Source organism: Epinephelus fuscoguttatus, linkage group LG13, assembly GCF_011397635.1.
Source record: "Epinephelus fuscoguttatus linkage group LG13, E.fuscoguttatus.final_Chr_v1".
Classification (NCBI taxonomy): Eukaryota; Metazoa; Chordata; class Actinopteri; order Perciformes; family Serranidae; genus Epinephelus; species Epinephelus fuscoguttatus.
In genome coordinates, this window is record NC_064764.1 from 43,217,116 (window position 1) to 43,238,731 (window position 21,616).

At 48.7% G+C, this 21,616-nt stretch overlaps 3 protein-coding genes across 53 annotated transcripts in view; 2 read left to right on the top strand and 1 right to left on the bottom strand.

The window, feature by feature from the left end:
* neb (nebulin) overlaps nt 1-6,289 on the top strand; it is a 92,863-nt gene extending 86,574 nt beyond the window's left edge. For 49 of the 50 annotated variants that reach the window (XM_049594964.1, XM_049595013.1, XM_049594962.1 and 46 more), the window contains 7 exons: nt 1,417-1,509; nt 1,933-2,040; nt 3,262-3,448; nt 3,635-3,727; nt 4,482-4,622; nt 4,744-4,847; nt 5,492-6,289. In XM_049594964.1, coding sequence (XP_049450921.1) covers nt 1,417-1,509; nt 1,933-2,040; nt 3,262-3,448; nt 3,635-3,727; nt 4,482-4,622; nt 4,744-4,847; nt 5,492-5,665 — 900 coding nt within the window. In that variant the 3' untranslated portion in view covers nt 5,666-6,289. The remainder of the gene's footprint in view (nt 1-1,416; nt 1,510-1,932; nt 2,041-3,261; nt 3,449-3,634; nt 3,728-4,481; nt 4,623-4,743; nt 4,848-5,491) is intronic. The other variant, XM_049595003.1, reaches the window with a different exon arrangement.
* A 730-nt stretch (nt 6,290-7,019) lies between these two features.
* Nucleotides 7,020-21,616, bottom strand: part of LOC125899392 (TBC1 domain family member 8) — a 46,217-nt gene continuing 31,620 nt past the window's right edge. The window contains exons 12-20 of one of the 2 annotated variants that reach the window (XM_049593667.1): nt 17,884-18,169; nt 17,609-17,753; nt 17,425-17,523; nt 14,974-15,042; nt 14,618-14,888; nt 12,929-12,994; nt 12,706-12,792; nt 12,467-12,576; nt 7,020-11,488 (exon numbers count right to left, since the gene is read on the bottom strand). In XM_049593667.1, the coding sequence (XP_049449624.1) occupies nt 11,090-11,488; nt 12,467-12,576; nt 12,706-12,792; nt 12,929-12,994; nt 14,618-14,888; nt 14,974-15,042; nt 17,425-17,523; nt 17,609-17,753; nt 17,884-18,169 (1,532 nt within the window). In that variant the 3' untranslated portion in view covers nt 7,020-11,089. Of the gene's footprint in view, nt 11,489-12,466; nt 12,583-12,705; nt 12,793-12,928; nt 12,995-14,617; nt 14,889-14,973; nt 15,043-17,424; nt 17,524-17,608; nt 17,754-17,883; nt 18,170-21,616 lie in introns of both variants that reach the window. The other variant, XM_049593666.1, reaches the window with a different exon arrangement.
* Nucleotides 8,623-9,712, top strand: LOC125899393 (zonadhesin-like). The gene is made up of 2 exons (XM_049593668.1): nt 8,623-8,725; nt 8,810-9,712. Exons 1-2 carry the CDS (start codon nt 8,675-8,677, stop codon nt 9,710-9,712), a joined length of 954 nt encoding a protein of 317 aa, XP_049449625.1. The 5' UTR covers nt 8,623-8,674.

The window sequence follows — 21,616 nt, forward strand, 5'->3', positions numbered from 1 at the left end:
CTCACACCCTCATCACCTCTCCCTCATCTTCATCTTCATCCAAGGCACAGACTGCAGTTTCCTGAGCTCCAGCTCGCCATCATTTCTTTTTTTCTTTCCTCCATCTTTAATCTCCAACCATCCGCCCCTCGAGCTGAGTGAGAGCCTCCTCTCTGGTTTTCTAACCCACAGCTCAGCTTCTTCACATCAAGCTGCTGAATTCATTTTCACTCGACAGCTAACGACAAACTAAACGTCCTGCTGCAACGTAGGAGTGTGTTTGTTTCCTCCACAGTGATCCTGGCTGTTTCCAGCGGAGCTGCCAGGATGAGTCACTCTATAGGACCAATTTCTCAGACGCTGTTTCCAAAATGTCTCAAACAGTTCCTTCTCTGAGATTATTCAAAGTCCCCCTCCACGTCACATATGTCTTTCTCATGTTCATGTCTGACCCTGATCCTGACTCTACTGACCTGTGTCTCTGCAGAGTTTGTCTAAAGAAAGGTGTTTTCACATCCCTCCACCCTAAAATCTGAGATTTAAATATTTGCTGGGACAGACAGATCAGTACGTCACTGATGAGAAAACTGTGCACTCAGTCTGTTTACAGTCACAGTGAAGTGGAGCTACAGTCCCAGCTGGACGAGGACATTTAATTGGACTTCTGTTCTTGTCCCAGTATACAAGCACGGGAGGGGAAACCTGAAATACACATCAACAGGGTAACAGACTTCAACACAACACCTGAAACCTGCAGTGCAGAGCAGACTTGTCAGCACAGAGAGCAGAGTTAGCATTAGCATAGTGAAAGTACTCAGAGCACACATGGTATAATGTGCAGTTTTTAGGATGCAGACAGGACCCAGAGCTTTCCTCAATTATCTACAAAAAACTCTATCAGAGCAGATATTACAGTAATGTGTGTTTCACAACCACTAACCCAGAGTCAGACTCAGCCAGTTAGCCTAGAAGCTAACAGACAACGTAAACAAGAGAAAGAAGCTAACTACCATAACCAATGTGATTCATCTGCTAGTCGCCAATGTCTGACTCATAGTCTGTATAAAATAATGGCTGCAATGTCCTCGTGACGCTGTGTGATCACTGGAGAACGTGGAACGTGAAAGGTAGTGCAAGCAGCTGTGGTTGGTGAGATGGAAGTTAGATCCAGAATTACTCAGTGAGGCCCCGTTGTTTCCTTTTTCCTGTGTGAAGACCATGTTATAGACTAAAGGTTCATCCCAGCAGTGTCTCTTAAAGTGTGTGTGGAGGGGGACTTTAATCTGTGAACCATCCTGAACTCTACTCTGTCTGTATCTGCTGTCTCTGAGTCTGAGGTTAATGTGAGTCTATGAAAGCAGTCCTATAGGTGTGTGGTCTGTGTGTGCTTCAGTGTCTGACTGGCCCCTCTGGGGCCCCTGTGCTTCTGTCCTGTAGGTGTGGTATAAAGACAGTTCAGCCAAAGGAACTCCTGTGGTCTTTACCCCAGAGATGGAGCGAGTCAAAAGGAACCAAGAGAACATTAGCTCGGTACCTTCAGACCTCCAGCAAGAACATATTCTACTGAAGAAAATGTTCTCCGTCTGCCCTGGTTAACCCCTTCCTAACCGACCTGTCTCCTGGCTCTATAGTTAATGATATTAATTCTCCCGTCACGCTCTTTTTTGAATGTTTAATCTCACCAGCTGTGGTGTGTCTGTGCACATCATCACTGCTAACCTCTCCTCCACATCATCCTGTGCCCCTCCCACTGAAGACTGGGATGTATTCTTGTTTCTAATTCATCCGTCTGAATCCCAGTACTGTAACCCCTCCCAGCAGCTGTGTGTGTCGTCCCTCCACTCAGCCTCTGTGCCACGCCCTTTGTGCTGTGGATGCTAACGGCTACTGTCTGATGTCCTCAGGTCAGAGACGTTTCAGCCGCTCACTGTGTGTCCTCTGCTCCTCCGCCAGGTGCTGTACTCTGACAGCTTCCGTAAGCAGGTCCAGGGCAAGGCCGCCTTCGTCCTGGACACACCTGAGATGAGACGCGTCAGAGAGACTCAGCGCATCATCTCTGGAGTAAGACTTTATGGATGTTTGTGCACGTGAAGTTTCTACTGCAGAGTGCTTACTTCTCTTAGTCTGTATTTTTTCTTGTAAACAAATCCCATGAAGACAGACAGAAGCCAACAGTGTGTCAGTCTGTCTCTGAACGGTTTCATATCCCTGCCCTCTCAGTCGATTTCAGCCCCAACACACTTCCTCCAACTGAAAACTTAAATCTTTTAAAATCAGGTCTCATTAACAGACTTTTGGATTTTGGATAAAGTCTCAGTAATTTATTCAGACAGCTGGAAACTGATTTTAGAACATGTCACTCAATCAGGAGTAAACTGTGCATTTGTTGAGGACTATTTTCAGCAGCGGATTAAAACACATTTGGTGCTCTAGTGAAGCTTTTCTGAACCAGTGGACCTCAGAGCGCCATCAAGTGGGCGTGGCCAGATATTTAGATCTTTAGGTCCTTTTCGTCCTTTTTATTAAAGAGTAAGATCCTTTTTCTTGAACCAGAAACAGGCCTGACAGTGCTGTCACCAAACCCACCAGACTCCATTTAAATAATCAGTAATTTAGCGTGTACAGGCGCAGCATGATGTCACATCTAACTGAATGAATTAAGGGTTAATTTCAGCCAAACCAGAGGTGCTGATTGTTTGAACAGTCAAAAGTTGGACAGAGACAGTTTTTTGTGAGTTTTTTTTTTTGGTTTCTGTCGACTGTGAATAAAGTGTGTTTTAAGATGATAAAGTTATCTTTTATTTAGATGGAGTCTGGTGTGTTTGACGATGGCAGTTTCATGTCTGTTTTTTTAGGCTGTTTCTGGATAAACAAAAAGGATTTTAGTCTTTAACATGAAGGTCTTTCTCTGCAGGGATCCTTTCTATGAGGCTGTCAGACACTCTGAATATCAATGTGAGCCTGTCAGTGACAAAAACACTTTCAGTGGACATAAATTGATGTTGCTCAGTTGCCTGCAGGGAAAACGCAGCCTGTTTCGTCGCTGCTGGCTGTGGCACTACTTCAATACTAGACAGGTTCAAAGGTTGCTCCCATTAGTCTCTTAGAGACAAAAACGTGGAAAAAATAGGGTCCATGTTGAAAAATACTCAAGTTGCACTTTAAGCCCCAAAAGACTGAAACCCCCTGATGTACTGAGTGTTTCCTGTGGGCAGTGGACGGTGTGTGTGTGTGTGTGTGTGTGTGTTTCCACTCAGTGTGGTTGTTACCTGTGCTCCTCAGGTGAGATACCACGAGGACTTTGAGAAGAGCAAAGGCAGCTTCACTCCCACCACCACCGACCTGGTGACCGAGCGCGTGAAGAAGAACACTCAGGACTTCAGTGACATCAGCTACCGTGGCATCCAGAGACGCGTGGTGGAGATGGAGAGGAGACGTGCCATCGAGCACGACCAGGAGACCATCACTGGTACAGTTAGACACATGCACACGTGGAAACACATGAAGTTGTTGGAGACACTGGCTCAACTTTAATGTGATCAGCCCTCAGAGCTCAGCATACCTTTTTTTGTAATGACTAATGATCTTTAAAAGCCCCGGAGGTCGTGTTTTAGTCACCGCTGAACTGATCCTGTTTGTGACTGTGTGTCCTCAGATCTGCGTGTGTGGCGCACAAACCCCGGCTCTGTGTTTGACTACGACCCTGCTGAGGACAACATCCAGTCCAGGAGTCTGCACATGATGTCAGGTGAGATCAGACACCCCCCCAAAAAACTATGACATCACAGGTCAGCAGAAGAAGGGAGCATTTTAGTTATATTTAGTGTGAATATATATTATTTAGCGGCACGGTGGTGTGGTGGTTAGCAACAGGGTTGCCGGTTCGATCCCGGGCGTGGGAGCCCTTCTGTGTGGAGTTTGCATGTTCTCCCCGTGTCAGCGTGGGTTCTCTCCGTGTACTCCAGCTTCCTCCCACAGTCCAAAGACATGCAGGTTAATTGGTGACTCTAAATTGTCCATAGGTGTGAATGTGAGTGTGAATGGTTGTCTGTCTCTATGTGTCAGTCCTGTGATAGTCTGGTGACCTGTCCAGGGTGAACCCTGCCTCTCACCCAGTGTCAGCTGGGATAGGCTCCACCCCCCCGCGACCCTCAAGAGGATGAAGCAGTTAGAAGATGAATGAATGAATGAATATATTATTTAGTCCAAATATCATGAATGTTTCCCAAAAGATTCAGAGATACTGCATCCTGTGTGCTGAGGTTTCTAAGTTACTGTGTAATAGTCCAAATATTGGTAACAGTTTAACTCCATTGTGGGGGGGGGGGGCAGCAACCCGCAGCTGCTGTGTCAGGACAGCGCCTCTGTACATGGGACACCTGCTCTGCTCACGGAGCTACTGGGCACCACTTTAAATGGATTTGTTTCAGCCACAGCTGCTCTGATGTTACATGTGATCATAAAGAGCTGTCTCCATCTGACCTTTGACACTCTTCTGACAGTTCAAGCTCAGCGTCGCAGCAAGGAGCACTCCCGCTCCACCAGCGCCCTGAGCGGCATGGCTGACGAGAAGTCTGAGGTGTCCCAGGACGCCGACCACCACATGTCCCTCTACAGCAATGGCTTCATGGCATCCTCTGTCGGTAAGTGATCCACCGTCACCTCAACAAACACTGTACATGTGTGTGATGTGTGTATGTTTTACCAGACACCAGGTCAGGTTTGTGTGGCTCACTGATCTGTGTGTTCTGTGAACATCTGCAGGTTACCAGCACGCTAAGACTGTGGAGGTGCAGCAGAGGTCTTCATCAGTGGCCACCCAGCAGACCACCGTCTCCTCCGTCCCCTCACACCCCTCCACCACCGGGGTTAGTAACACACTCCTCCACACACACTGCAGTCTGGAAAACTCATATGTTAACATTTAGTAAACTAAAACGTGTTGCATCAGTCTGTGGCCTGGAGCCTTCTCCAGACCTCAGCAGCAGTGCTTGATCTTAATTCTCCATAGCTAAGCTAGCTGTTTAGACATGTTGGCTGATTTAGACTCCACACGTTGTTTTGTTTTTCTTTTGGTAACAAATGTCTCTTTGATAGTAAAGGTTGCTGACCTCTGACCTCTTAGTACACCCAGCTCATTAAGTCCCACCACACCCCTGAGCAGGACAGAGACAAGAACATTAAAAGTCACACAGTAACACAAACTGACTGACTAACTGATGGAGGCAGCAGCTCTGTCTGTTTCTGCTCATGATGGCGGTGCATTGGAGTCAAGTCAGTTCCTGCAGACATCCATTAACTTGACAACATGACTAAAGCCAATGTGAGGTCAAAGTTCATCCGTAGCAGCTCATTAATGCACATCTGTTGCTTGGACTCGTCAGTAGGATCAATTCATCACTTGTTTTGGTCTCTTGATTGACAACAAGAATGTGACATCGCCAACTCTACCCTTTACACTCTGGCAGTGACATCATGACTCTGACTGACGTCTTTTCCTTCCTCTCTGCAGAAAACTGTTCGTGCCATGTACGACTACACTGCAGCTGACAACGACGAGGTGTCCTTTAAAGACGGAGACGTGATCGTTAACGTGCAGTCCATCGACGAGGGCTGGATGTACGGCACCGTGCAGCGCACCGGCAAGACCGGCATGCTGCCAGCCAACTACGTTGAAGCAATCTAAAGACAAAGCCCGCCCACCGTCCCTCCAGAGTGGGCGTGACACATCCACAGGGCAATCTGATTGGTCTTCCTGTGAACACAACCGCGGCTTAGTGCAATGATTTAGTGTCTCTTAGCTCTGTATTTTAATGGTGTTGTGATTCTCGTCTGTTCTCATTCATACGCTGCTGCCCTGTTTCCTGTGGATGTGACATCAGCATGGTGACATCACTCATATAAATATCTCTATTATACATACTATGACTACGCTGAATGACAGACTCTGTAACCTGTTCTGAGACACTCCCTTAGACTCACTAACAACCCAACGCCCTTTGTATATTTCAATAATATTTAATATATGTAGAAGAGTATTAGAAACCTTCAGCCAGACGATGGGCTCACATAGTTTGAATTCTGTGGAGAGAAAAAGAAATGACGACAATAGTGAAACCTGTAAGGAGTCAGTTAGCGTCTGTCTCCTCCATGATGAAACCGCTCCTAACGAGTTGTACGAGACCAGACCTCAGTCTTCCCTCCTTCACACTGAAGGCTGGTCACTAGTAGAGTGTGTGTTTTGTTTCTTCTGATTATTTAGGTCCTCTACCTTTAATCTGTAGCCAATAAAGCACACCGAGCTCCTGCAGCACTCTGTCTCCTCCTCTTCATTCTCTACTCTGATCCTGGGCTCCTTATTCACACTCCTTATTCACACTAAGCTCCTGCAGCACTCTGTCTCTGTCTTTCCCTCTCTACTTTGAGCTCCTCGTTTCACACTCCTTATTCACACTGTGCCTCTCAGCAGCTGCTCACTGGGTCCTGTAACATTGAGGGTGCGTTCACAGCTGCCTTGTTTGGTTCGGTTCAGTCTAACTCAGGTTAGTTTGTGCAGGTGTGAACACAACAAAACAACCGCACTTCCTTCTTCATTCTGTCCTCTGTCTCTCAGCTCTCCTCTGGGTCTCTGGTGTCCTCTGTGAATCCACTACATAAATACAGACTGTGGAAGAGACACGTGAGAGACGTGTCAGCGTAGCCAATCAGGGGCAGAGTAGAAAAGCCAATAGCGAAGCAGCAAGCAGAGTAAAGATGGAATGAGATACGAATTTGTACTCACAAGATAAAAAAACTTTAGAGGCTCCGTAGTTTCAAAATGAAAGTGAGGGAAAAATAACGACTGCCCCCAAACGACCAGCTCAGAGGACGTGATGTCAGACAGGATGGTGAGGTGAAAACAAAATGGCTGCTGTCGGCTTATCAACAAGAAGAGGAGGAAGACGTGAGGTCTTTACACAGTGTCTTTATTTAAAGCACGTTTCCAGCAGTGTCGTCTTTTTCTGTAACTGAAGATTATTTTTTCAGTAAATTGAAAAACATTAAAAAATAGATTTTTATTCTGAGGTGCGTGCACGTGAAAACAGAAGTTATAAAATCAATAAAAAAGAAGATGCTAGATTTGTCTTAATGCTGCAGCGCTCTCTGTGAGGGTCGTTGGTACGACTCTGATAAGGCAGTGATCATGAAGGCTTCATACGTTAGTTAGAATTCATGGGTTCATTAGTGCTGCGTCATTTATGACAGGTTTATGGATCAGTTAGAGGCCAAGGTTAACAGGAACTGATTTGGGGTTGCCAGGTTGTGAAAATCTCCTTTGTGTAACCCTCTCCAACAGCCTGTGTGACCCCTGACCTCCTCACCTGAATGAATATATGAACAACTTCACATTTACAGTTCCACTTGTTGGATATTTGAAAAAACCTTAATATTAACTTATTCTTAATGACTTTGGTTTTTATTTAAGGTGAGACACTGATGTTAAATGACTTCATTACCACAGACTCATATTTCACCTTCTGTTATTATCAGTGAGTCATCAGAGATGTTTCACAGCCCGGCAGCTTCATCACATCACTGGCTCAGAAATCATCTATACTGTGTTAGTAAATGACTTATCAACATCTAAAGGGACAGTTTGGATCTTCTGAGGAGGGGCTGTGTGACGCTCTTACCCACAGTCAGTGACTGACCCACAGTCAGTGATTGACCCACAGTCAGTGACTGACCCACAGACTGACCCACAGTCAGTGACTGACCCACAGACTGACCCACAGTCAGTGATTGACCCACAGTCAGTGACTGACCCACAGACTGACCCACAGTCAGTGACTGACCCACAGACTGACCCACAGACTGACCCACAGACTGACCCACAGTCAGTGACTGACCCACAGACTGACCCACAGTCAGTGATTGACCCACAGTCAGTGACTGACCCACAGTCAGTGATTGACCTACAGTCAGTGACTGACCCACAGACTGACCCACAGTCAGTGATTGACCCACAGTCAGTGACTGACCCACAGTCAGTGACTGACCCACAGTCAGTGACTGACCCACAGACTGACCCACAGTCAGTGACTGACCCACAGTCAGTGACTGACCCACAGTCAGTGATTGACCTACAGTCAGTGACTGACCCACAGACTGACCCACAGTCAGTGACTGACCCACAGTCAGTGACTGACCCACAGACTGACCCACAGTCAGTGACTGACCCACAGTCAGTGACTGACCCACAGTACACGTCAGTCAGCACATGTCCAGTTTGGAGAAACAGGCAAGAGAATCCACATGGAAGCCAAACAGTGTCCTGCTGTTGTCGGGGGCAACAGCAAAACGTATTTTAGCCACCTTAAAAAAATTAATATTAGTTTATTGTGCGCTGTATTTAGAATATTTACACTGCTTTACCTCGCTGTCAGACGGCCCACTGAATCTGAACTTCTATATGCTCTCTTTAAAGCCAGACTCCATTTAGATAAACAGTGAATTAACATCAGTGAACTCAGGAGCTGCTGGTCGACTGCTGCCTCCATCAGTCTGTGTGTTTGTATCACTGTGTGATTCTGGTGTTTAAAGGGTTAATTCAGATTCATCAAAGTCACACAGTGACACAAACACACTGACTGATGGAGGCAGCAACAGACCAGCAGCTCCTGAGTTCACTGATCTTAAATCACTGTTTTTCTAAATGGAGTCTGGCTGTGAAGAGAGCAGCTCCCCATCAGAGAGACCTGTCTCCCATCAGAGAGACCTGTCTCTCCCCATCAGAGAGACCTGTCTCTCCCCATCAGAGACCTGTCTCCCATCAGAGAGACTTGTCTCTCCCCATCAGAGAGACCTGTCTCTCCCCATCAGAGAGACCTGTCTCTCCCCATCAGAGACCTGTCTCCCATCAGAGAGACCTGTCTCTCCCCATCAGAGAGACCTGTCTCTCCCCATCAGAGACCTGTCTCCCATCAGAGAGACTTGTCTCTCCCCATCAGAGAGACCTGTCTCTCCCCATCAGAGACCTGTCTCCCATCAGAGAGACCTGTCTCTCCCCATCAGAGAGACCTGTCTCTCCCCATCAGAGACCTGTCTCCCATCAGAGAGACTTGTCTCTCCCCATCAGAGAGACCTGTCTCTCCCCATCAGAGAGACTTGTCTCTCCCCATCAGAGACCTGTCTCCCATCAGAGAGACCTGTCTCTCCCCATCAGAGACCTGTCTCCCATCAGAGAGACTTGTCTCTCCCCATCAGAGAGACCTGTCTCTCCCCATCAGAGAGACTTGTCTCTCCCCATCAGAGACCTGTCTCTCCCCATCAGAGAGACCTGTCTCTCCCCATCAGAGACCTGTCTCCCATCAGAGAGACTTGTCTCTCCCCATCAGAGAGACCTGTCTCTCCCCATCAGAGAGACTTGTCTCTCCCCATCAGAGACCTGTCTCTCCCCATCAGAGACCTGTCTCCCATCAGAGAGACTTGTCTCTCCCCATCAGAGACTTGTCTCTCCCCATCAGAGAGACCTGTCTCTCCCCATCAGAGAGACTTGTCTCTCCCCATCAGAGACCTGTCTCCCATCAGAGAGACTTGTCTCCCCCCATCAGAGACTTGTCTCTCCCCATCAGAGAGACCTGTCTCTCCCCATCAGAGAGACCTGTCTCTCCCCATCAGAGAGACTTGTCTCTCCCCATCAGAGAGACCTGTCTCAGGGCACCCAGCGGGCGTCCCATGTACAGAGGGATAGTCTTGTCCTCAGTGGTCATGGGTTTAGATGGCTGTGTCCCATGTGTCACGTGTGAAGGCGCCCTCACTGTCACACCCTCAGCATCTCATCAGCCTCACAGCAGCAGACTGACAGGAAGTGATAGTTTAGCGGATCAGCTGATGTCTTGTTCGATGTCTGATTCTTTATCGACTCTCTGATTGATCTGAACTCAGTCTGCTGATTAAACAGTTTCCAGCAGCGAAGGCGTTTTGAGGTTTTTGGTTTGTAATGCACAATTTTCTTAAAGACACAGCGGCATTTAACCATTGATTAAAGTGATGAGCTTAAAGCTTAAAGGCAAACGAGTCCGACTCGCTATCGATTCTCACCTGGAGCCCCCCGCCTCCCTGATTTTTATTACAGAACTGTTTTAGTGTGAACATTTAACCTCCATTGTTTCAGACGACCTTCAGAGATTCACTCACCAAACTGAAACTCTACCCGACAGGTGTTCGTCTCAGACGCTGACTGATGATGGGTCAGTAGCTCGTACAGCCCCGCCTCCAAACTGCCCCCTTAATAAAGTCGTTAGTAATAAGTTATAATAACACTTTGTAAAAGGTTCCTTGTGACAAAGAGGACAGATTATTTGTTCACATCAGTCTGACTGCAGGCGTCGTCATGGTGACGTCAGAAGGCAATATTTAGACTTTCCTGTGACGTCACTGGGTGACAGCGGCGCGTCCACTGTCATGTGACGTCTGGTTTTTTTTGGCTCTAAATGTTTTGGAAAAAGAAACTCTTCTGTCACCGGTTCACGTTGAAGTAGGTCAGGATGTCTTCTCAGTGTGGGGTCAGAGGTCAGGTCAGGATGTCTTCTCAGTGTGGGGTCAGAGGTCAGGTCAGGATGTCTTCTCAGTGTGGGGTCAGAGGTCAGGTCAGACGTCCTCTCAGTGTGGGGTCAGAGGTCAGGTCAGGATGTCTTCTCAGTGTGGGGTCAGAGGTCAGGTCAGGCGTCACGTCAGTGTGGGGTCAGAGGTCAGGTCAGACGTCCTCTCAGTGTGGGGTCAGAGGTCAGGTCAGGATGTCTTCTCAGTGTGGGGTCAGAGGTCAGGTCAGGATGTCTTCTCAGTGTGGGGTCAGAGGTCAGGTCAGGATGTCTTCTCAGTGTGGGGTCAGAGGTCAGGTCAGGATGTCTTCTCAGTGTGGGGTCAGAGGTCAGGTCAGGCGTCACGTCAGTGTGGGGTCAGAGGTCAGGTCAGACGTCCTGTCAGTGTGGGGTCAGAGGTCAGGTCAGACGTCCTGTCAGTGTGGGGTCAGAGGTCAGGTCCTGTTGCGCTATGCGATACTGATACTGTAGTTTTCTTCATTAGAAATCGAACGTGTGTGTGTGGCGGCTCAGGGTCGGTGTGTCAGTCAGCTGGTCCCCTGCTGCAGCGTGAGAAGCCCCGCCCTCTGATGATACTGCTTCTCCTTGGCCTCTGAGATTTTGGCGGTCAGATCCAGCGGCTTCTCGAAGAAGTTGACCAGCGCCTGTTCGGTGAGCAGCGACGCCAGGATCTGAGCGTAGCTGATCGTCCAGTCGCTCTCTGCCGGTGAGCTCCCGTCTCCTCCGCTGGCGTTCACTTCAGTGTCTTCAGCGGTCACCTCCCCCTGGCTGCTGACCTCTGACCCTGAGCTGTTTCCACGGTGACCAGCCTCGCCGATCTGCAGCACCAGACTGGTAACCGTAGCGATGGCCTGGAAGAGGTCGTTCTCCTCCGGGTCGCCGTGGAACATGCTGTAGAGCGTTTTACAGAACTGGATGAACTCACGCTGCGGAAAAGGAGACGGAGGAGGTTTGATCACATGATCACATGATGTCATCAACTTGTTATCATCACAACTTATTCATCATTTCCTCATCAAACCAACAGATCTGTGTCGAGACCTTTAACAAACACTGATCGATGCATCTTTAAATATCAAGAGTCAGCGCTCAAGCTGAGATCTTTTCTGATCTGATATTAATTATGTCATATCTTTCAGTTTGGGACAGCGTGTCGGAGGAGACATCTTTAAACTGCTCCTTTTGTTTGACCCTTTGTAGCTTCACATTATTCAACATTCACTGATACTAACAGTAATTGTTAGATCAGATGTTTGATTGTCCTGTTGACCCTGAACACATGACACCACTTCAGACATGTCAGCCCGATGAGTGCGGGGGTTACATTAAAGTCACTGATGTGTAAATCACTCCAACAGGTTTCAGATGAACTCTGAACTCTGTCCATCTGATGACATCATTTTTCTTTTCCTTTCTGACACCACCAGGAGGCGCTAATGTCAGAATGATTCTGTATACAGTGTCATTAAAGGACAAGTCATTACAATCCATGTCTTCCCTAAAGCTGTACCTGTAGAGCAGCTCCTCTCTCTTACACTCTCAACGTAACCCCGCCCCCATCGCCGCCCCCATCGCCCCTCTACACACAAACCCGACCACACCTTCCCTCAGCATGTGCAGCAGACCCGACCCCACACACCTTCTGCATCTGTGCACAGATGTGGCCCCAGAGAGAGGCCCGTTATTGTTTAATAAAGGCCTCTCTATGAATGTTCCACATGTTTTAAACCCTGTCTGCATTGTGTTTCAATCAAAGTCTTACTGACGTCTCACATGTAACTTTGCAGCTAAACACTGAACCCACGTCATGGAAAACACTAGATATATAATACATATATAAATACACATACTGTGTAGGTCAACCTATAAACACATGCTGTCTGGTGTGTGTCACCTGGTCCCACCTGGTTCATGAGCGGCAGAGGTTTCTCCACATCTTTCTCCCTCTCTTTGACCAGATCCTGCAGCATCTGCTTCAGCTGCTCCTGATAGTCCTTCACTTCACTCTCCACACCTGTCACTGACACACACACACACACACACACACACAGATTAATGATCACACACACACACAGAGCGCGTGTTCTGATGTTTCCTGTAGTTACAGTGATCAGCTGATACATGTCAGTGTGTTGGGACTGACCGGACGGCAGATTGACATAGAGGGGTCTGTTTGTGGACAGCAGGGGGCTCTTCATCAGAGAGGGGTCATCCTCACTTTCTGTCAGAGCTGCACACACACACACACACACACACACACACACACACACACACACACACACACACACACACACAGAGTCAGGCTAGTTTGAGCCCTGCAGCTTCACACTCTGTGACCTCCGTCATGTTATATCAGAGTAATGAACCTGGAGGGATGTGCAGACGGTACAGCAGCCGGATCTTCTCATTCAGCTCTTCACAGTATAACGTGTCTGAGACAGAGAGAGGACACAAAGGGTTAAAACATAGGACAGACACATCCGTATGGACAGACACATCCATATGGACAGACACATCCGTATGGACAGACACATCTGTATGGACAGACACATCTGTATGGACAGACACATCTGGTTTATACTCCTCTGTTTCTGTGTGTGACCCAACAGTGACACATCAGATCCTTCTCATCACACAGCTGGAGTAAAACAACAAACTCATCCTTGATCCTGAGCAACAGGAGCAGAGCTGAGGAGGCGGAGTCATGTCTGAGAGGTGGTGTCACTACTCATATCACACTGTTTATGATACATGTGTACCTGCATCCATCCATCCATCCATCCATCATCCATCCATCCATCCATCCATCCATCCATCCATCCATCATCCATCCATCCATCCATCATCCATCCATCATCCATCCATCCATCCATCATCCATCCATCCATCATCCATCCATCCATCCATCCATCCATCCATCCATCCATCATCCATCCATCCATCATCCATCCATCCATCCATCCATCCATCCATCATCCATCCATCCATCATCCATCCATCCATCCATCCATCCATCCATCATCCATCCATCCACCCATCCATCCATCATCCATCCATCATCCATCCATCCATCCATCCATCCATCCATCCATCCATCCATCATCCATCCATCCACCCATCCATCCATCATCCATCCATCATCCATCCACCCATCATCCATCCATCCATCCGCCTGGACTCTGTTCTTCCACCTTCTTGTGTCTAAGTGACTGGTTGCAATGTCACACCATCAATATACATCCACTCAAGAGTGTTTTCATCACTGACAGGCTCAGACTGTTACTGTAAGTGTTTGATGACATGATGAAAGGATCCCTACAGAGATAGAGCTTCATGTTAATGAGTGAAATCTTTCAGTTTAACCAGAAACAGTCCTGACATCACCGTCACCAAACCCACCAGAGTCCATTTAAATAAACAGTCATTTTAACATCATTAAACTCACGTCATTCACAGTTGACAGATAAAACCCACAGAAGCTGACATGGTTCGTCTTTCCACTGTTCAACAATCTCCAGCTCCGGTTTGGTTTTAAATTAACCCTTAATTCACCAGTCAGATGTGCCAACATGCTGCCTCTGTACACACTAACATGACTGGTTATTTAAATGGAGTCTGGTGGGTTTGGTGACGGTGATTTCAGGACTGTATCAGGACTGTTTCTCTGTAGGGATCCTTTCCATAATGTTGTCAGACACTTCTCCTACCAATCTGAGCCTGTCAGTGACAAAACACTTTGACTGGACGCACACTGGCGGTGCACAGTTGTCCTGTGTGTTAACATTACAGCCAGTGTTGCAGCTGCTGATGCAGCGCTCTCGTTCAATACTGGACCTGTTTCACAAGCGGTTGTTCCCATCAGCCCCTGAGATACAGACCCTGTGAAGGTCGGGTCCAGGTTCAAATCTACAGACGTCACTCTTTAATAAACCTGTAAGTGTTTTTGAAACGTATAGATGAACTCGTGTGTTCAGGAGCAGACTCGGTCCGTCTCCTCTGGAGCTTCTGTTTGAGACACATCAGTCTCCGTCTCCGTCCTCCCTCCGTTTACTCACCCAGCCAGCCGGCGAACTCTCTGAAGGTGACCAGGTTGTGGCGTTCCTGGTCCAGCAGGGTGAAGGTGCGGTTGGCCAGCGTGTCAGAGTGCTGGTTGGAGCTGCCGGGCCACGGCGCCAGCAGCCCGTACAGGCTCTTAAACTGGGGCCGGTCCAGCCGGTACTGCCGCTCAATGTAGGAGTGACCGGAGTCACCGTGACGCCACGCCGCAGCCTCCGCCGCGGCCGCAGAGCTGCTGTCGCCCCAGTACAGACTGATGAAGTGCTCCGTCTGGACATGTGAGGAAGAGGAGGAGAGGATGAAGAAGCTGACACAGCTGATGGTTTAAATGATAAAGTGGAGGAGAAGAAGAAACCTTGAAGAGGTCGTAGACGTCGGCCAGGTCCTCTGGAGAGATGGAGACATCTGGAGTCACCAGCCTCAGCTGCAGACACACACAGAGGGAGGAGACGCAGGAGGAGACACAGGGAGGAGACGCAGGAGGAGACGCAGGAGGAGACAGAGAGAGGAGACGCAGGAGGAGACACAGGGAGGAGACGCAGGAGGAGACGCAGGAGGAGACACAAGGAGGAGACGCAGGGAGGAGACGCAGGAGGAGACGCAGGGAGGAGACACAGGGAGGAGACGCAGGGAGGAGACACAGGGAGGAGACGCAGGAGGAGACGCAGGAGGAGACAGAGAGAGGAGACGCAGGAGGAGACACAGGGAGGAGACACAGGGAGGAGACAGAGGGAGGAGACACAGGAGGAGACACAGGGAGGAGACACAGGGAGGAGACGCAGGGAGGAGACACAGGGAGGAGACGCAGGAGGAGACGCAGGAGGAGACAGAGAGAGGAGACACAGGGAGGAGACGCAGGAGGAGACGCAGGGAGGAGACAGAGGGAGGAGACACAGGGAGGAGACGCAGGGAGGAGACGCAGGGAGGAGACACAGGGAGGAGACGCAGGAGGAGACGCAGGAGGAGACAGAGAGAGGAGACGCAGGAGGAGACACAGGGAGGAGACAGAGGGAGGAGACACAGGAGGAGACACAGGGAGGAGACACAGGGAGGAGACAGAGAGAGGAGACACAGGGAGGAGACGCAGGAGGAGACGCAGGAGGAGACAGAGAGAGGAGACACAGGGAGGAGACGCAGGAGGAGACGCAGGGAGGAGACAGAGGGAGGAGACACAGGGAGGAGACACAGGGAGGAGACGCAGGAGGAGACGCAGGAGGAGACAGAGAGAGGAGACACAGGGAGGAGACAGAGGGAGGAGACACAGGGAGGAGACGCAGGGAGGAGACGCAGGAGGAGACGCAGGAGGAGACAGAGAGAGGAGACACAGGGAGGAGACACAGGGAGGAGACGCAGGGAGGAGACACAGGGAGGAGACGCAGGAGGAGACGCAGGAGGAGACAGAGAGAGGAGACACAGAAAGAAGACACAGGGAGGAGACAGAGAGAGGAGGAGACGCAGGAGGAGACGCAGGAGGAGACAGAGAGAGGAGACGCAGGAGGAGACACAGGGAGGAGACGCAGGGAGGAGACGCAGGAGGAGACAGAGAGAGGAGACACAGGGAGGAGACACAGGGAGGAGACACAGGAGGAGACGCAGGAGGAGACAGAGAGAGGAGACACAGGGAGGAGACGCAGGAGGAGACACAGGGAGGAGACACAGGGAGGAGACGCAGGGAGGAGACACAGGGAGGAGACACAGGGAGGAGACGCAGGGAGGAGACGCAGGAGGAGACAGAGAGAGGAGACGCAGGAGGAGACACAGGGAGGAGACGCGGGAGAGACACAGGAGGACGAGGAGGAGAGGCAGGAGGAGACAGAGAGAGGAGACGCAGGAGGAGACACAGGGAGGAGACAGAGGGAGGAGACACAGGAGGAGACACAGGGAGGAGACACAGGGAGGAGACGCAGGGAGGAGACACAGGGAGGAGACGCAGGAGGAGACGCAGGAGGAGACAGAGAGAGGAGACACAGGGAGGAGACCCAGGAAGGAGACCCAGGGAGGAGACAGAGGGAGGAGACACAGGAGGAGACGCAGGAGGAGGCAGGAGAGGCGCGGAGGAGACAGAGAGAGGAGACACAGGGAGGAGACAGAGGGAGGAGACACAGGGAGGAGACGCAGGAGGAGACAGAGAGAGGAGACACAGGGAGGAGACACAGGGAGGAGACGCAGGGAGGAGACACAGGGAGGAGACGCAGGAGGAGACGCAGGAGGAGACAGAGAGAGGAGACACAGAAAGAAGACACAGGGAGGAGACAGAGAGAGGAGACGCAGGGAGGAGACGCAGGAGGAGACAGAGAAAGAAGACACAGGGAGGAGACGCAGGAGGAGACGCAGAAGGAGACAGAAAGAGGAGACACAGAAAGAAGACACAGGGAGGAGACGCAGGAGGAGACGCAGGAGGAGACGCAGGAGGAGACAGAGAAAGAAGACACAGGGAGGAGACGCAGGAGGAGACGCAGAAGGAGACAGAAAGAGGAGACACAGAAAGAAGACATAGGGAGGAGACAGAGAGAGGAGACACAGGGAGGAGACGCAGGTCTGACATGACACTCAGCTGTCACAGTCGCCTTCCATTGTATGTCAAAGTGTATGTTCTGGGTGCTCACAGTGTTTTCTTTGGCCGTGTCCTCGTGAGCCTGCAGCACCTGGACTCTGTGTCGACAGCGAGAAGATCTGCCTCAGAGGTCTGAGAGAGGAAACACAGATGGCACAGAGCTCTGACTACATGAAACATACGCTGTGCACTGACAGCTGTCTGGGAGAGCGCAGAGTCGTTGAGATCAAAGTGTATGTTCTGGGTGCTCACAGTGTTTTCTTTGGCCGTGTCCTCGTGAGCCTGCAGCACCTGGACTCTGTGTCGACAGCGAAGCCTCTCGATCTGCCTCACCGTCAGGTCTCCGAATTTCTGACGGCAGGAAACACAGATGGCACAGAGCTCTGACTACATGAAACATACGCTGTGCACTGACAGCTGTCTGAGCGCGCCTCACCTCGTACGAGTCGTTGATGAGGTCGGTGATGTTCGTGTGTCGCACGGTGAAAACATCGGCGTCACTGCTGCTGCTGGTTTCCTCTGCAGCCGGTGGGGACGACGGAGGACTGGACGACTCTTCACTTCCTACCTGCTCCAGAAAACTGCAGAGCACAAGGTTCACAGACTCAGTATGTGCTGCTGACACATGGATATTTTTGATGAGACTAGTCTGAAGATGAGTATCACACACAGTCAAGTAATTGTACCCAGAAAACATTTGAATGTACGTACCTGGTGAGGATCATGAGCGCCTGCCCGTCGTCCGTGCTTGCAGACAGCTGAGCAGCGTTGGCTTCCAGCACCGCCAAACCCAGCTGGAAGATGGCTTTGATTCCATGGAAGAAGAAACAGTCGACCACGCAGACGGCGCTGTGGAAGGGCAGGACGCTGAGGAAGAGGGTGAGGAACCACGAGAGGGAGACGGAGGAGAGGGTGGAGAGGTCTGGAACGTGTTCGGCCAGCTCGGGGAGACGCTCCCTGATCAGCTCCTCAAACACCGACTGGTCCACCTGAGCTCCTGCAGGAAGAAGGACGGAGGAGGAGGAGGAGGAGGAGGAGGAGGAGGAAGGATGGAGGAGGAGGAGGAGGAGGAGGAAGGATGGAGGAGGAGGAGGAGGATTGGGCCTTTATGTTAGTCCTTGTTAACATTCATCATTCATCAAGAACAAAAACCAACAAGGCTTCAGAATCAATCAGAGACTGAACACGTGTGAGCTGAAGCTTTCAGGACCAGTCTGAAGGATTCTAGCAGCATCTAGTCGAGAAGATTAAAACCAGCTGAATCTGCAGGTCGGATTCCTTCAGTGTTCATGAAGGTTTTCACTGGAGCCAAATTATCCACAGAAGACTCGTCTTCTCCAGAACACACGGATCAGATGTCTCATTTATAAACACTGTACGCACAGAGCGAGGCTGACAGAGGCGTACTCCACTTCACACGCTAAAGTTGTGATGTCTAACAACAGACCTGATGGAGAAGCTCCAACTCATGACCCATGCTGACCAAAATTTTGGAGACGGGATAATTGGCGACGCAGACGGTGAGGTGGAGCCTGACTGTTTTATAAACAAGACTGATTCAAACCTGGTTATAAACTCCATGAGGCAGCTTCACGTTACAAACCAGTGTCAATCCAACACACACGTCACTGTCACATCTGTACGCTCACTACACTCCCAGAAACAAACACAGCAGCTGGTTTAAACCAGGAAACACTCTGAATGAAGATGTTTAAAAAACATTTTAAGTATCTGTTTTCTGCAGCTGCTCGTCACAGAGCGGCTGCAGGCTCTGGCCAACACAAAGATGCAAATGTCCCTATCTAGAGTCAGTGACCTAGTTCTTCTTTCCACAAGGCATTTAGCGATGGGACAAAATCATAATTTTTCAAGTTCCGCTGGTGAATGTTATCAGATGACATTTATATGTACACAGGTATGGTATGGACTGAAATATTATCATCATGTTGATGTCAAAGTTGATATAAGGGGAAGTGACACATGAAAAAAGGAGGACAATGAGCAGTCGGCGTTTGGAGGTGAGTGAGGAGTTTTCCCGTCACTGAGGATCAAACCAAATTCAGTGGATTATTTTTTGTTCCTTGTGGGATCACTTCCAAGACACAGCTTTTGTGCCAAGCGGGACGAGTGGTGAGATTGCGTGGTTCTTTGTCTAATTTTGTGAACTGCGGCGCTTCATTACTCACCAACGAACTTCCCTTTAATATATATATTTTTCTTTTTTGCTGGCTTCTGGGACTTTGAGTGACTGGGGGATTATTCAGGTTATTTTTGTGAAGGTTGTGAAGGTTGTGAAGGCTGTGAATTGTGGATATCGAGGAAAAAGTGTTTGTTTACCTCTGAATTGTTTGTTGAACCGGCGACCACGCTGTTATTGTTTGGGGTTATTTCTGTCCAGACGCAGACATGATTTAATTTATTGCCCTAAAGATTGATTATTAATTCAACTATATGTGACTCATTCGTTAATCCAACGGCTCACTCTGAGGGAACACGAATATGATTCTTATTTTCAGGTCAATATACACTTAAAAATATTTAACTTATTTAACACTTAAAAATTATTTTTCACACACACACACACACACACATATATATATATACACACATATATACACATGTATATATATATATATATATATATATATATATATATATACACACGTGTATATATGTGTGTATATACACGTGTATATATATACATATATACATGTGTATATATGTGTGTATATATATATATATATATGTGTGTGTGTGAAAAATAATTTTTCATCCATCCATCCATCATCCATCATCCATCCATCCATCCATCCATCATCCATCCATCATCCATCCATCCATCATCCATCCATCCATCATCCATCCATCCATCATCCATCCATCATCCATCCATCCATCATCCATCCATCATCCATCCATCCATCCATCATCCATCCATCCATCATCCATCCATCCATCCATCCATCCATCCATCATCCATCCATCCATCATCCATCCATCATCCATCCATCATCCATCCATCCATCCATCCATCCATCATCCATCATCCATCCACCCACCCAACCAGGAGGATCGTGATTCAACATGAAGGAGCAGCGGCCCTACTCCGAGCTCCCTCCTGTATCTCAAACTCTTACACGCTGGAGCTTTGAGCAGCTTTACACACTGAGATAAAACAACGTTCATGCAACTTGAACATTGTAATATGATCTATATACAGTCTCATCCAAAAACTGTGTCAGACTCAAACAGTCATATTGTTGTTATAAACATATTCTGTCATCACAGACGAGGTTACACAGTCAAAAGATGCATTTATTATTTTTCTGTGTCTGTCTGATGGTCGAGGAAATTATTAAAACAAATGCAGCCTTTAAATCTGTGCCTCACATACAGATTCTCAGAACACAATCAGAGGACGAACACAAAAACGTGGATATTAAAGGAAGAGGAAATTGTTCCAAAGCACCTGACAAGTCAGAAATAAACTGTCTGACAAACACAGGAAATGAGTCCAACAATAAGGCTTCAGCAGCTCAAAGGAAATAACCACCAGCACCACATGCCGCCGTGACCAACTTTGAAGAGGAGCAGCGACTGTCAGCGTCTGAACGGCAGGAAATACAGCAAATAAATAAAGGTCATTGTTTGTGACCTCTGACCTATGACCCTGTGGTTACAGTGACTAAATAAAGGTCGTTGTTTGTGACCTCTGACCTATGACACTGCGGTTAAAGTGACTAAATAAAGGTCGTTGTTTGTGACCTCTGACCTATGACCCTGCGGTTACAGTGACTAAATAAAGGTCGTTGTTTGTGACCTCTGACCTATGACCCTGCGGTTAAAGTGACTAAATAAAGGTCGTTGTTTGTGACCTCTGACCTATGACCCTGCGGTTAAAGTGACTAAATAAAGGTCGTTGTTTGTGACCTCTGACCTATGACCGTGCTGTTAAAGTGAATAAATAAAGGTCGTTGTTTGTGACCTCTGACCTATGACCGTGCTGTTAAAGTGACTAAATAAAGGTCGTTGTTTGTGACCTCTGACCTATGACCGTGCTGTTAAAGTGAATAAATAAAGGTCGTTGTTTGTGACCTCTGACCTATGACCGTGCTGTTAAAGTGACTAAATAAAGGTCGTTGTTTGTGACCTCTGACCTATGACCCTGTGGTTAAAGTGACTAAATAAAGGTCGTTGTTTGTGACCTCTGACCTATGACCTGCGGTTACAGTGACTAAATAAAGGTCGCTGTTTGTGACCTCTGACCTATGACCCTGCGGTTACAGTGACTAAATAAAGGTCGTTGTTTGTGACCTCTGACCTATGACCTGCGGTTACAGTGACTAAATAAAGGTCGCTGTTTGTGACCTCTGACCTATGACCCTGCGGTTACAGTGACTAAATAAAGGTCGTTGTTTGTGACCTCTGACCTATGGCCCTGCGG